This window comes from Dama dama, chromosome 20, assembly GCF_033118175.1.
Source record: "Dama dama isolate Ldn47 chromosome 20, ASM3311817v1, whole genome shotgun sequence".
Taxonomy (NCBI): Eukaryota; Metazoa; Chordata; class Mammalia; order Artiodactyla; family Cervidae; genus Dama; species Dama dama.
This window is the reverse complement of record NC_083700.1, coordinates 45965206-45981985: the sequence shown is the minus strand read 5'-3', so window position 1 is coordinate 45981985 and position 16780 is coordinate 45965206. Positions and strand designations below refer to the sequence as shown.

At 37.7% G+C, this 16780-nt stretch overlaps 1 protein-coding gene across 1 annotated transcript in view; it reads right to left on the bottom strand.

Annotated features, from left to right (window-relative positions):
* Positions 1-16780, bottom strand: part of DPYD (dihydropyrimidine dehydrogenase) — an 886622-nt gene that overhangs the window by 289309 nt on the left and 580533 nt on the right. Inside the window, exon 16 of the mRNA XM_061121314.1 lies at positions 4265-4348. Within this exon, the coding sequence (XP_060977297.1) occupies positions 4265-4348 (84 nt within the window). The remainder of the gene's footprint in view (positions 1-4264; positions 4349-16780) is intronic.

The window sequence follows — 16780 nt, the reverse complement described above, 5'->3', positions numbered from 1 at the left end:
GAATCTTCAATGCCAAGAACCCAGAAAATCAGCAAAAATCCTGGGAAGGCTTGGTTTCAATATTTTAAGGTTGAATCAGAGAGGTACATACTGATAAAATCCATATTGAGTGAGCACCTATCCTTGGTCAAGTGTTTGCTGCTGTTTACGTGTACCACATAGAGGGTGAAAGGAGCCTAATGAAGCTCTAGTTCCTCATTGCCACATGTCAGTATAGGTCAAGTGTGGCCATACCTTCTTTATTTCAAGAGATGAAAGAAGTAGGTTTATTTCTTTGTGTCCAGCCACCTGTTTTTAAAATGTTGGTAATAATTTGAAAAACAAAATAAACACAATAACAATAGAAAGCTATTCAAGGCCTTTTCAGGTACTGTGTGAATCTAGGTTAGGAGGGTCTATGAAGTGGAAGTAAAAATATTCAGCATAATTCTGAAAGGACAGAAGAGGAATATTCACTTAATGCCCTATGGACACTTAGCATTTTAGAAAAGAAGACCTCAAAGAGATGCCATTTCATCTGCACTTTATAGAATTTATCATAGTTCAAGTACCTTTATAAAGTAATATGCTGTCACAGAAATTAGTTTACATAGATTGCACGTAGACAACTTTAAATTTGATTGTGAAGACATCAAAGCTCCCTTATTCCTGAGAGACAGAACACTTACATAGGACGTTCAGGTTTGTTTGGGAGTTTAGAGCTTAATCCTGCTCTTAATTTTAAGATAATAATGATAATATTTATACTAATATTCAAATACTGATTTATTAGGGACTGTTCTCTGTGCCTTCCCTATATTCAGGCTTACATGCTAACTAAAGCTCAGGCCTGGTAGCCACTGACAGATTTGTGACCTGGGGAACATGGAAGGTCAGGTTTTTTGTTTCTTCTTTTTTAATTTGTTAAATGGAATGGAAACTCATCCTACTTCAGAGGATTGTTATGAACTGAAGAAAAGACAGAAAAAAAATTTCATATTGTAATATAACTCTGACTCTTTGAACTATATATGCCACCCAAACTAGAACATGTTTTTATGTTTGCTTGAGCATCAAGTTTATTAGGTGAAACCATTAACTAAAATGGAAAAAATGTGATAGAAGAGCAGGCTGACATACTAAAAGTTCAAGGGTTCTATTTTAACAATGTAAAGTACAAAATGTCTATTAAACCAAAGCTTTTTAAACAACTTCTAGTTAGATATTCATCAAATAAATAAAATATACCAAAAAGTGAGAATTGATTTGTTTAAAAAAATGGATATTAAATAAATAAAACATTGACTTTCATGCAAGCCAGGAAAATGTTACTGTTTTTAAAAAGAATAACAATATGCAATTTTTATTTCTTTATTTGTTATTATTTTACCAATGGTCTTTATGAGTAGTTTAAAAATGACATATTAGCTTGCTGCCTATAATGTTAGCATTTAAAGAACATTACAGCTGGAAGGGGATTTAGAGACCATCTAATTCAAATTCCATATTATAGAGATGGAAACTGATGCTTCAGGAGAGTAAGTGACTTGATCAAGGTGACAAAGATGGTTGATGGAAAGAATAAAGAATGAGATTGCCTTTAAACACTTAGCGAGTGTCCTGCTAAGTGTTTAAGATTTTATATGAAGTTTCACCACACAGGGAATACACAATTCAAACTCACAGGTCAGCTTGAGATTTTATTTATTTCTATAAGTTCCATAAATATATATGATGTCTCTATGTCATAAAGGTTATAGCCTTTTCTGTTCCTATATTTCACAACTTTTAGTCACTATGGGAACATATATAAAGAGTTTAAATTTACATGTATAATTAAACTAATTAAACTCAGGTATAAAAGCAGTGTATTTCACTTAGTTGATAGTTGCAAGAAAATATTTGAAATAAAGAAGAAAAAAAATGTACTGTATTACTATACTCTGCTTATAGTCATCTTAAGGAGCTAAAATCATGATTTCTAGAAACACCAGAAATGGTGACAGTACAAGAGAGTGTTTCTAATGGAAAAATACTCTAGCCATGGGACTAATGTCAGTTTGATTCACTGACGAAGCAAACGTTTCTCAGGCTCTGGCGATACACATAGCTCTTTACTTGGCACAAAGGGAGCTTGTAGCAGACGGGATGCAGATCATACTACGATGAGGAAGACAAATTGGAATGGCTCCTCAGTCTCCCAATACTGGGTATAGATTCCCCATCCCACCAACTTGTGAGTGTTTAAGACTATAAACATTAGGGAGGGAGGAAGAAGCAATGGGAACAGGAGGCAGAGAAAAGGAAATAGGAAGTAGAGGAGAAAATGAATAAGCCCCAGATGTCTTCGTGCCCACTCTAAAAATTCAGAGGTACAGTAAAGTTTTTTCCAATATGCTAATATTCTTCCTTCCTGATATCTAAAATATTGAACAAGCATGTGTCCAGAGGCAGAGTAACCATTTAAATTATGTTGGAGCAAAATAATTAAATTAGCTTTATGTTTCAATTATACAAGGTACAAAAGAATATAATTTGAAAGAAAAATTCCAAAGTTGGCCAGCAGAATTGGTTATAGTTTTAGATATTATAACTAACAAGAGAAACGGAAATGCTTCTAAGTTTCCTTCAGTCTAAGACATAATGGTTTTTGGAACATATGTTTTCCATGAGTTTTAGAAATCTTAATGATAACTGACTGAAAAATTTTAGCACTTGCATCCTCATTCAGCCAAAGGCTGTTTTATGCAGCTAAATAACTCTCTGGAGAGGATCCACCTAAGACATTTAACAGCTGGGTAAGTTTTGAGGTGTTCACAGAGCAAAAGTCCGCTCTAAAAAATAAACTAAAAGCTGGGTAACATTTTCAGAATAATTTTCATATTTGTGGCAAGAAATACATATGAAAATACATCTTTCTTTTAAAACTTAGTCAATAGATTCAAATTTTCCATAGCTGTTTTAATCCATGTAACTAAAAGATATTTGGGAAAGGTGTAGAGAAACTCGACTCCCTTGGGCCCTGCTCCAGATGTCCTTTTAAGAATGTTCCTTGTTTTAACCAAGTTACTTATCTTGACACACGGACTGCTGCCTAATCACATGACTTATAAAAATTATGATGTAACGTAATGATGTTTTCCCTCTACAGGTAATTCTGAGACTTGTTCTGTTACCACACTGAATGATCTTCTGGATAATCTGCTGTGAGTGGAGTAGAGAGTATACTTGAACAACATCTGACTAGGCCACCTTCCCCTGCTGCTACAAAAGAATGGTTTCTTCCCAAGTCACAAATCTATCCTGAATGTTAATTAAATATTTACAAGGTACTTTAAAATCCTCCCTGAATGCTAATCTGAAAACAGTAACCTACGTTCATTTGAATAAGCAGAAATTTCTGCCTGTCCAAATTAAGCATCTCAGGCCTCTGAGTTTAATTCAGATAATTCTATGACTTGGGGGGGGTGGGGGAAGAAAAAAAAGAACTGACTACCTACTATGTATAAGGCTCCATGTCAGATGTGGAAATTAAACTTTTTAGGACTAGGAAATTTGTCATAAATTACAACAATTTGTATTATTTAATTCACATCATTTCTCTCTGGGCTTAAAAATTAAATTAGATGCAAAATACTCACCTTTTTAGCATTAAGCTTTTACATTGTTCCTTAACATATAACACTATTTCTAGTTACATAAAGATTCAGTATTTTCTACATATTAACACAGATTTCCACATTTTATTCATTAGGTTTCTGAAAGAGTTTTAGCATGAAGGTTCCATTTATTGTATCAAAAAATAAAAATATCATCAAAGTCTTTTTGCAACTCCCAAAACACAGTTAGAGAATAATGATCATATGCTAAAAAATGTAAAATGCAATTTGTGCTGTGCCCCATTTACTACAAAATCACTACGAACAATGCATTTTGTACAGTATATTGCTCCAGGGAAAGTGGATCAGCATCAGGAATGAATAAAGAACACTGCATTTGAAATCAGCTAATTCTGCCTCAGCGCTTTTAAAAACGATTTGTTATGATATTACCTCCTGTCAAGCACATAATGTGATATTTTCCTCAATAAAAACTAAACAGTTGCTGTAATTTCAGCTTCTCTAATTTTCTACTTTTTAAGCACTAAATATTTAAACAATGCAGACCTGGAAGTCTCAAGCCAGTCATCTGATCCTCCCATCTTCCTGCCTAAGGTAGAGTAACTATCCATACAGGGGCCTGTTCTGTAACAGACATATATAACGGCAGCTGTTGAGGTCCTTACCTGCCCACAAGCCAGGCCCATTCCTCTTTCTCCCATGCCATGCGGACACGATAAATTTAATTCCAGGGCATCTGCTCCAGAAGCCTTTAAGATGAGGAAGGAAAACGAAAGAAAACACAAAGCTTTAATTGTGTACTAATAATACACCGATAATACAACATAGGTCACATTTGACAAATTTTAACTACTCTTTGTCCTGCACCACGGCTATTTTATGAGGTATATTCTGACTCTGTCAAATGAGGGTATCTATACAAGAATAACTCAGTTCAGTTGCTCAGTTGTGTCCGACTCTCTGCGACCCCATGGACTGAAGCTCGCCAGGCGTCCCTATCCATCACCAACTCCCAGAGCCTACTCAAACTCATGTCCATCATATCGGTGATGCCATCCAACCATCTCATCCTCTGTCGCGCCCTTCTCCTCTGACCTTCAATCTTTCCCAACATCAGGGTCTTATCCAGTGAGTTGGTTTTTCGAATCAGGTGGCCAAAGTATTGGAGTTTCAGCTTTAGCATCAGTCTTTCCAGTGAATATTCAGGACTCATTTCCTTTAGGATTGACAGTTGGATCTCCCTGCAGTCCAAGCGACTCTCAACAGTCTTCTTCAACACCACAGTTCAAAAGCATCAATTCTTCGGCACTCAACTTTTTTTATAGTCCAACTCTCACACCCATACATAACTACTGAAAAAACCATAGCTTTGACTAGACAGACCTTTGTTGGTAAAGTAATGTCTCTGCTTTTTAGTGTGCTGTCTAGGTTGGTCACAGCTTTTCTTCCAAGGAGCAAGCGTCTTTTAATTTCATGGCTGCAGCCACCACCTGCAGTGATTTTGGAGTCCCCAAAAATAAAGTCTGCTACTGTTTCCATTGTTTCCCCATCTCTTTGCCATGAATGACGGGACCGGATGCCATGATGTTAGTTTTCTGAATGTTGAGTTTTAAGCCAACTTTTTTCACTCTCCTCTTTCACTTTCATCAAGAGGCTCTTTAGTTCTTCGCTTTCTGCCATAACAGAGGTGTCATCTGCATATGTGAGGTTATTGATATTTGTGCTGGCAATCTTGATTCCAGCTTGTACTTCATCCAGCCTGGCATTTCTCATGATGTACTCTGCATATATGTTAAATAAGCAGGGTGACAATATACAGACTTGATGTACTCCTTTCCTGATTTGGAACCAGTCTGTTGTTCCATGTCCAGTTCTAATTGTTGCTTCTTGACCGGCATACAGATTTCTCAGGAGGCAGGTCAGATGGTCTGGTATTCCCATCTCTTTAAGAATTTTCCACAGTTTGTTGTGATCCACACAGTCAAAGGCTTTGGCATAGTCAATAAAGCAGAAGTAGATATTTTTCTGGAAGTCTCTTGCTTTTTCCATGATCCAGCGGATGTTGGCAATTTGATCTCTGGTTCTTCTGCCTTTTCTAAATCCAGCTTGAACATCTGGAAGTTCATGGTTCACATACTGTTGAAGCCTGGCTTGGAGAATTTTGAGCATTACTTTACTAGTGTGTGAGATGAGTGCAACTGTGTGGTAGTTTGAGCATTCTTTGGCATTGCCTTTCTTTGGAACTGAAAGGAAAACTGACCTTTTCTAGTCCTGTGGCCATAGCTGAGTTTTCCAAATTTGCTGGCATATTGAGTGCAGCACTTTCACAGCATCATCTTTTAGGATTTGAAACAGCTAACTGGAATTCCATCACCTCCACTAGCTTTGTTCGTAGCGATGCTTCCTAAGGCCCATTTGACTTAGCATTCTAGGATATCTGGCTCTAGGTGAGTGACCAGACCATAGTGTTTATCTGGGTCATAAAGATCTTTTTTGTATAGTTCTTCTGTGTATTCTTGCCACCTCTTCTTAGTATCTTCTGCTTCTGTCAGGTTCATACCGTTTCTGTACTTTATTGTGCTAATCTTTGCATGAAATGTTCCCTTGGTATCTCTAATTCTCTTGAAGAGATCTCTAGTCTTTCCCATTCTATTGTTTTCCTCTATTTCTTTGCATTGATCACTGAGGAAGGCTTTCTTATCTCTCCTTTTTATTCTTTGGAACTCTGCATTCATATAGGTATATCTTTTTTCTCCTTTGCCTTTAGTTTCTCTTCTTTTCTCAGCTATTTGTAAGGCCTCCTCAGAGAGCCATTTTGCTTTTTTCTATTTCTTTTTTTGGGGGATGGTCTTGATCACCACCTCCTGTACAATGTCACGAACCTCCATCCATAGTTCTCCAGGCACTCTGTCTATCAAATATAATGCCTTGAATCTATTTGTCACTTCCACTGTATAATCATAAGGGATTTGATTTAGGTCATACCTGAATGTTCTAGTGGTTTTCCCAACTTTCTTCAATTTAAGCCTGAATTTGGCAATAAGGAGTTCATGATCTGAGCCACAATCAGCTCCCGGTCTTGTTTTTGCTGACTGTATAGAACTTCTCCACCTTTGACTGCAAAGAAAATAATCAATCTGATTTCAGTATTGACCATCTAGTGATGTCCACATGTAGAGTCTTCTCTTGTGTTGTTGGAAGAGGGTGTTTGCTATGACCAGTGTGTTCTCTTGGCAAAACTGTTAGCCTTTGCCCTGCTTCATTCTGTACTCCAAGGCCAAATTTGCCTGTTACTCCAGGTAGCTCTTGACTTCCCACTTTTGCATTCCAGTCCCCTATAAGGAAAAGGACATCTTTTTTGGGTGTTAGTTTTAGAAGGTCTTGTAGGTCTTCACAGAACTGTTCAACTTCAGCTACTTCAGCATTACTGGTTGGGGCACAGACTTGGATTACTGTGATATTGAATGGTTTGCCTTAACAAACAGAGATCATTCTGTCATTTTGAGATTGCATCCAAGTGCTGCATTTTGGACTCTTTTATTGACTATGATGGCTACTCCATTTCTTCTAAAGGATTCTTGCCCACAGTAGTAGATATAATGGTCATCTGAGTTAAATTCACCCATTCCAGTCCACTTTAGTTCACTGATCCCTGAAATGTCGATGTTCACTCTTGCCATCTCCTGTTTGACTACTTCCAATTTGTCTTGATTCACGGACCTAACATTCTAGGTTCCTATGCAATATTGCTCTTTACAGTATCAGACTTTACTTCCATCATCTGTCATATCCACAACTGGGTATTGTTTTTGCTTTGGATTTGTCTCTTCATTCTTTCTGGAGTTGTTTCACCATTCTTTTGCAGTAGCATATTGGGCACCTTCCGACATGGGGAGTTCATCTCTCACTGTCATACCTTTTTGCCTTTTCACAGTGTTCACAGGGTTCTTAAGGTGAGAATACTTAAGTAGTTTGCCATCCCATTCTCCAGTGGGCCACGTTTTGTCCAAACTCTCCACAATTACCCGTCAATCTTGGGAGGCCCTACACGGCATGACTCATCGTTTCATTGAGCTAGACAAGGCTGTGCTTCATGTGATCAGTTCGGTTAGTTTTCTGTGATTGTGGTTTTCATTCTTTCTGCCTTCTGATGGATAGGGAAAAGATCCTTATGGAAGTTTACTGATGGAAGAGACTGAGGGCAAAACTGGGTCCTGTTTGGATGGGCTGGGCCATGTTCAGTAAATCTTTAATCCAATTTTCCATTGATGGGCAGGGCTATGTTCCCTCCCTGTTGCTTGACCTGAGGGCAAACTATGCTGGATTTGATGAAGATAATGGCAACCTCCTTCAAAAGGTCCCATGCAAGCACCGCTGCACTCAATGCCCCCAACCCTGAAGCAGGCAACTGCCAACCCATGTCTCCACCGGAGACTCCTGGACACTCATGGGCATGTCTGGTCAGTTTCTTGTGGGGTCACTGCTCCTTTCTCCTGGGTCCTTGTGAGCACAAGATTTTGTTTGTGCCCTCCAAAAGGGCTTATGCCATACCCAGGTCTGCTGCCCCCAGAGGCCCTGTGGCAGGCCACTGACGACCTATACCTCTATAGGAGACATTCAGACACAGTTCTAATAACAAAAGCAAATACGTATTGAGTGTTTATGACACTCACTGCTCTCTGTGAGTTGTATTTCTTATCTCTAACTCTCATCCTCCTTGGAATAATCAGGTACCAATTTTACAGATGAGGAAACTGATACACAAGGGAATTAAATGACCAGTCTGGTTATCAAGTGACACAACAGAGATTTTTAACTTAGGTCTGTTTGATATCATGTTGATTCTGCCCTATACAGCTTCTGTTTTTATAGAAACAAACCTCATTAATTCTGGATAATTGGTACTGAAGGTAGCAGGGCAAAGAAAAATGTAGCTGGCTAGATGGAATAAATATGAATAAAATTTTAAATGTTCTTTTATCAGTTAACTTTTATTATTTATTAATACTGCTTTCAAATGCTTCAGAGCACTCAAGCATGTTAACTGCCCAAACTGGGAACACCATTCATTGTATTCTATGTTGCTTTAAAAAAATTCAAGTGGCAAATAAGATTGTGGTAATAGTTCAAATTAAATCAAAATATATAAAAATATAAATAGTTTTTCTCCTCTCTCTTTCAATTTTGTACCTCTAAAGTAATCTATGTTAACAATTTAACGTGTAATTTTCTACTTTTTCTATATGTTAAAAAAAGTAAAGCACACATATAACACATGTATCAGGCTTATTTTTTCTTCTTGGTTTTGCTCTTTATATTTTCATTTTTTCTTCCAGTTTTATTGAGATACAACTGACTTACAGCACTATATAAGTTTTTGGTGTATAGCATAATGATTTAATTTTAATGCACCATGAATGATTACCACAATAAGTTTAGAGCACACCCATCATCACATATAGACACAAGATAAAAGAAAAAAGTCCTATGATGAGAACTCTCAGGATTTTCTCTGTTACATATTGCAGTATTAATTATATTAATCAAGTTGTACATTACATCCCTAATACTTCTTTTGTTATAACCAGAAGTTTAGGCCTTTTGACCACCTTCACCCAATAACTCTGGTAACCACAAATCTGATCTATTTTTCTATAAGTTTGTTTATTTTTGAATTATAATTTATCTATAATATTATGTTAATTCCTGGTGCACAACACAGTGATTCAATATTTTTATACATTCCTATACATTACACATAATCATCATGATAAGCCTAGTCAACATCTGTTGTCACACAAAGATATTACATTACTATTGACTATATCGTGCATTTCATACCCATGAGTCATTTCTTTTGTAATTGAAAGTTTGTACCTCTTAATTTTCTTCACCCATTTCTCTCATATTTTTAAACTGAATCAATTTTATTGTATTTTTTAAAAGTCCATCTTAAGAAACATGAAGTACAGATAATTTTGTCTTACTTAATAATTGAGTAGGACTCTTTCTTATTTAAATCATTAATTCACACAAATGGGACCTATAGAAATGAACAAACTATTTCACACTAAGCATTCTTAAAATAACTGGAGAACCATAGAATTCTTTAGAAGTCTTCTGTAAAAACTCTAAGAACAATTAAAACACTTTTTTAAATTTGAGAAATGGAAGATAAACGAAATGATTCTTTTACCTAACATCTAGAATCTTCAATGCCACCATTTCTTTTTGAGTAAGGTAAGCGTGGCTCAGTTTCCATAATATTATAACATGTTTATCACATCATAGAAAGACTTTTTTAAAAGTTCATTATTTTCTAAGAATATCAGACCTTTCTTTAGACCAACAGCTTTTTTTCAAATGTCTCTTTTCTTCCTAATCATTCACGATTTTTTCCTATTTATTAATTTTAAATAAGACCTCAACAAACAAGTATTCTATCGATAGCTACATCTTTCTTGGTTGACTTTCTTACTCGCCTTTACTCATGAGTGAGCCTGCTTTTCCTTCTTCACATTTGTGAAAGTTCAATGAGTCATTCAGCCTATTTTCTAACATGGTTTTATTATGGTTTTTGTAAATGCTTCATGTTATTTGAAAATTATTTGAATCAGAGTTCGGTGGTAAGCTTAGACAAAGCACAACCTGCTAACTCTGAGTTCTAATCCTAGATCTGCTAAGGAACTTGGGCAAGTCAGTTAACCTTCTTTGTTCCCATCTACTCAAGTGTAAGGGCTTCCCAGATGGCTCAGCAGTAAAGAACCCATCTGCCTGAAATGCAGGAGACTCAGGAGACATGGGTTCCACCCCTGGATCAGGAAGAGCCTCTAGAGGAGGAAATGGCAGTCCACTCCAGTATTCTTGCCTGGAAAATCCCATGGACAGAGGAGCCTGATGGGCTACAGTCCATGGGGCCTCAGAGAGTTGGACACATTTAAGCAACTAAGCATAGACACATTCAAGTGTAAACTGGAGACAATAGGACCTATCTCAAAACCAGGTCATGTGGTAATCTGCAGCTTAATTAAAAGGCTGTACACTGCAAGTATATATATTTTTCTTATTATGTCTTAGTTATTTCAAATATTTCTTTTAGACTTATTTGCTTTAGACTGCTAGTTGAAATGCAGCAATTAACAGCAAATCAATTCAACAACATTTTGGAATAAGCCTTAGGTGTCATTTGTATAGATATTTACATTATACATATTTTCTAAAATGTAAGTGCAAACTTACAATTAGATTCATAGTAGGCAATAATAACTAACATTTATCGAACACTTACAATATGCCAGACACTTTACTAGGCTTTTTATAATGGATGTATCATTATTCCCATTTTGTAACTGATAAAATCAAGGTACAAAGAATTCAAGTGACTAATTTATTATTCTAAAGCTTGTAAATGAGAACAGGATCTTTAAATCAAGTATTTTAAGCATAGAACCTGTATTCTTGGTCACTATCATTACTTATTAGAAATCAGGTATTCCATGGCTAGAATTGGTTTAACGTGATAATAAAACATTACAACTCAACATCTTTCAAGTTTCTAAATATTAAATAGATATTAAAATCTTGTAAGACCACTTATTAAATTTAGTCTTTTCAGTGACTGTCAAAAATTTTCCCAGCATTATATATACATACAAATGCTAACCCACTAAACATACCCATAAAGACCTTTGAAATGAGGATCTAGGCCTCAAAAACAGATAATCCTGCTCAAAATAACACCAAGAGCTGGGGAATATTCATTTGGCCTCTGCTTCAATATTCTTGTCATACGATGTACACCACCTTAAAAGGCAGTTAATTCTATTTCCAAGCAACTACATGCATTCAGAAAGCCTTAATTGCTGAATTACCATGAAATGTTAAATTAACTGAAACTGGGCATGCATTCTGACTCCTGTTAGTCACAAGCTTTTTAGTTTAGTCACTTAGCCCAGAGTTTATTCTGCCTCACCTAAATGATTATACAATAAAATAATCTAGTGAAGGCAGTGACATAGAAAATTTGCTGCTTCTAATTTCATACATTATCTATTTATCATCTGTTTATCGGCATGAAGTAGAATGATATGTTAATAGCATGGACTATGGAGCCAGATTTCATGGGTTTGAATCCCACTTTTACCACATACTAGCTGTGTGAACTTGGGCATATTATTTAACAACTTTTGGCCTCAGTCTCCTCATTTCCAAAACATGGAAAACAGAAAAGTACCTCATAAGGTTGCTTTTCTAAGGTACAAATAAATTTAATAAAAGCGAATGACTTAGAACAGTGCCTGGACTGCAGTAAATATTATGTAAGTATAAGCAGTTAATCTAGTCTAACTACCTGTCTCACTGTCTATCCATCTATTCATCCATCCATCTATCCATTCAGTTACAATCTCCAACTTGCCTTTCCTCAGCTTTGATCTGAGAAAGAATATAAAGTAGCTATATACACACTTTGGGGGCTTTGCAGGTGGCTCAGTGGTAAAGAATTTCCATGCCAATGCAGGAGATGCAGGAGACGAGGGTTCAATCACTAGGTTGGGAAGATCCTCTTGAGTAGAAAATGACAAACCACTCTAGTGTTCTTGCTAGTATCCTCTGTCCATGGAGAATTCCATGACTGACTGACTGAACAACAAAACAACAAAAATCCATACTTGGGGCCGGGGGAAGTGGTGGCAGAAAACTATTCTAAGAAATTCTCAGAGTCATGGTAGTAACGTGATTTCTAAAATTCTCTGAATCATTTTGTAAAACCTCTCAGAGAAATTAGGGAAGCAAAACCACAAACCCTTGTACAATATGTCCAACAAAACGGGGTACACAGTTCTTTTCCTTCTCCTTTCCTCACCTCTCCCTTCCTTATCGATCTATGTAGTTCTAAATTCACTGGCTGGGGTTGAGCAAGGGAGGTGACTAGGAAGTTTGGAGGAAGAGTCACGAGGGCCCAGTGGGGGCATGAGAGCCTGAGCACAGTGAGAACGACAGAGGGTGGCTTGGGGCTGTACATCAGAGCCCTAGTGGGAAGAGAAGTCTTCCATGGGTCAAGGGGAACAAATAAAGGACACAAGAGACCAAGCAGGGTAGAAAGACATGAAGCTACATTTCTTGGGGTCTGCTCAGTCAGTCACTCAATCATGTCCAACTCTTCGTGACCCCATGGGCCGTAGCTTGCCAGGCTCTTCTGTCCATGGAATTTTTCAGGCAAGAATACTGGAGTGGGTTGCCACTGCCTACTCCAGGGACACTTCTTGGATTCTCTCTAATTTTCTTCTGTTAAAAGAATACATGAGGCCCACTGCCAACTTTCTACATAGCAACACTGTCAATCAGTCTCAACTATCCAAAACTGGGGGACCCAAGTTCTCTGGGATCTTAGACCACTTTGAAATGGACCTGGGACAAGTAAACACTGGATTGGCCTGGGCCCCACTGGGCACTAAGTCTGTGACTATCTCTCATCTCCAAGTAGACATCTATCTTTCCTGATTCTGTTCCGTCCTGCTGACTGTTAGTGTTCAGGGACTTATATCCAACTGGTCCTACATACTCCTATCATGTACCTCTGTCTGCTTTGTGTCTCAGCCTATTTGAGATTTCCTAACTTCAACATCTATTTAATTTCATGAAATACTGCTAGTCCAGATCCTAATTTTTAAAAAAATGAAAGGAATCTGGCTTCAAAGTGGTTTATTTGGACTCTCTGCTAGGAATAGTATGGTCACCTGGTTTTGACACCTATGCCTCTCAGCTGGACCTTCCTTGTCTTGGCATACCAGTTATAGTCAGACCCTTGGCAATCACCCATCAAATCCCTGACCTTCAGCTTTGGATTTTAATCACCTCAAGTTCATGGTGCCAAATCAAATCCATTCTTCCCACTGACTCTGTAATTGCTTCCTTTTGTTTGTCACATGCCTGTATATCAGCTCTTTGCCTTTATTTTGCTTCATTCAACAAATATCTGAGGACTGTCCACTGACCAGCAAAGCCCTGTGTTTGGAATTGGGGGTTAAATAGTGAACCAGATGAGATGTCCACCCAGACAGTTTGCTTTGTCATAAGAAGACAGGTGAAAGAGCTGATGACATCACTGTTAATCACCAGTTTTATTAAATTCTGTGGAGAAAAGGCATGAGCAGAGGTAGACCCAGATTTGGGGGAGGAGCCTGAAGTACATACAATTTGCAGATACATCTTTAAAAATAAAAATGATTTAAAAATTAAAAAGAGAAAATCAGGTACAGAGCCTTGGAAGTAGCTTGTACAAGTAAGGGCTCTGAAGCTTAACCTTCATTAACTTTATGATAATGATATGATATCCTAGCTCCTGAGGATAGCATTTCAGAAGGAGTAGGACAGGGGGTTAAACTACTAGTCAGGGAGCTCCGAGAGGAGGAAGAGAGAACATTTCAGCCCAGGGTAATGGCAAAGGCTCTGAGGTACAAGTGTGTTGGAGGAGTAAAAGAAGGCCATTGGGGTCTGGAATGTAAAGAACAAACCCAGGGAAACACCAGGGGAATGGCCAGGTACCAGACCATACAGGTCAAGTTAAGAGTTGTACATGGTAAGAAAGCTAGTGGGAAGACTGTGAGTTGATTGAAAGCAAAGAGATTAATGGGGCTTTCAGATTAGGATGGCAGCAACTCATATTGAGGGCTTCCCAGGTGGTGCTAGTAGTAAAGAACGTGCCTGCCCATGCAGGTTAGATAGAAGAGCAGGTTTGATCCCTGGGTTGGGAAGATCCCCTGGAGGAGGACAAGGCCACCCACTCCAGTATTCTTGTCTGGAGAATCCCATGGACAGAGGAGCCTGGCAGGCTGCAGTTCATAGGGTCACACAGAGTTGGACATGGCTGAAATGACTTAGCACACACAAGTGCAATGCATATTGAGCCACACCTAATTAATATGTCTCCTCAAATTTGGTGGCCTTACTTGCCACCCAAGCTTTTGCCACTAGCTTAAAAAAGAACCTTGGTTCCTGTTGCTATCCTCTGCTTTCCTGTCACTGCCAGCTCTCATAGCTCCCTCAGAATGAGAGCAGGACTCTCTACTGAACGTGTCAGAGTGGGAGCTCCAGGAGGGCCAGTGCTCTCAACATGCTGTGGGATTTGGCTTCTGAAGCAGCTGCTTAAGGAGGGAAGGATCCGCAGCCCAAATGTGCAGGAGAAAGTAAACCTTTGGGGTGTAAAATGTGACGAGTGAGAGAGAAGAAACAGAAGGAACCAGTAGATATGTCCTTCACTCATCTTCTTCTCTAAACTGTTGTGAAGCAGTATGATCCCACACAGCCCTCCCATCCCACATGGCTGAGCAATTGGCTCCATCTCCTTGTGAAGTGGCAGCCAGCTCTGGAACGCACCACGCTCCATCTGCTTTCCTTTCTTCCCATTGCCTTCACTCCCCTCACCCCCCCTCCCCCCATTCTTATTGCTTTGGAATTGAATCCTTCAGTGAAGCATCTTCACATTAATTTTGACTCAGGCTCTGTTTTCTAAGCTAACACACATTAAGAAAGAAATGGATTCCAAATCGATTCAAATGAGTTCAAGATCTATTTAAGATTTACTATGGGGTATGGTTCAATACGGTATACACATTTAAACTGTGAACATGTCTACATAGCTGAGGCTATACCTTATTCACCTTTGTTTTGGATGGCCAGGGACTCTGAAAATAGTAAGTGCTTCAGAGATCTTCCTTCCATGGAATTGGAATAGTTTATCAATGTCCCAGAAAATTAGGATAGCATGTGATCAGATACCTCAACCAAAGAAATTGAACCAAGTCTAACAATGCTACTGATTTGACACCAAGCTGTAAAACCTTTTCCGGAGGCTGCTTCTGTTTTATGGTGCTCAAAAAACAAGACAAATTAAAACCAGGTTGAGGAATAAGACATTAAAAGCATGTATATTCTGGAGAGTTAGAGTGAAAAGGAAAGTTTGGTTCAACATGGTTCTATTTCCAAGAATATGCATGTGAAAAAAAGGGTATACTGCATGCACACTGACTTTTAAAAACAGCATCTGGTAGATTTTACCATATTTTAAGAATGTACTAGGTTTCTGTTCTTTTCTTTTCTTTTAACCCCCACACATGGTCTTAAATGTTTATTCAAAATAATACAATAAAGTGGTAGTCTCCAGTGAAATAAATAATAAGGGTCCCTTCTTGTCCAAATTTTCATTCTGATATAGAGTTTCTCTCTCAATCTCTATTTTTTCATGTTCTTGTACAACTGGATCTGCTCTGCTATTACACACATGCATTTCTGTTTTCAGATATAACAGTGAAGAGCTGATAGCAAGATTTTCTGAATTCCCTGTTGTGCAATTCAAGAATTAATCTACTCTATAGAGAGGAACTTCATGAATTTAAAGCATATCTGTCATCATATTAAGTGACTTGCTGAACTTAAAAGCCAATGGCTTGTAGAACGGCTGGTGTGTTCTCTCGATTCTTACCCTTCATTATCACCACCCCCAAACAAATGTACACTGTAAGTAGTAGAGTAACTTTGGCTTGAACACTTTTGTTTTTGTTGATTTGTTTTAATGTGGGCTCTTCCATTGTAAGAAAATCTGTTTTAATCTGTTGTGAAGCATGTGTTCACGGAAACAAAACCAAATACTGACTCTACAAAGTCATATGAGCTATGATGGAATCATGCTGCCTATTGCTTCCCTCCAGGGGAATATGAAGACCTGGGGATAGTTCCTTCATGTGTTATGCCCTGAGCTGGTCCATATTTCAAAGATGAGAGGGAACTTTTTTTTTTTTAAATTGACACTATAGGTCGAACTGCTTGATATGTAAATTGCTCTTCTGTTGAGAAATCTAACAGACTATTTTGACTGAATGGAAGGCATATCTTTTTCCTTTTCTTTCTTTCAAACACATTTTCCTTTTTTTCCTCCTTCCCCTTTTACTCTGATTGATTGCTAATGAGAAACTAGAAAATAATATTGAATAAAACTACAATTAAAGAATTAGATATATGTGAATACTATATATCTCACATATGAGATATATGAGATATCTGAGATATATATGAGATAGATATACATTAGATATATGTGAGAAATATGGAAATTATCTTTAAGCTGTATCTTTATGCATATATAAAAGTTTTTGACTTTTTAAAAGTAAAATTGGCTTATTTAA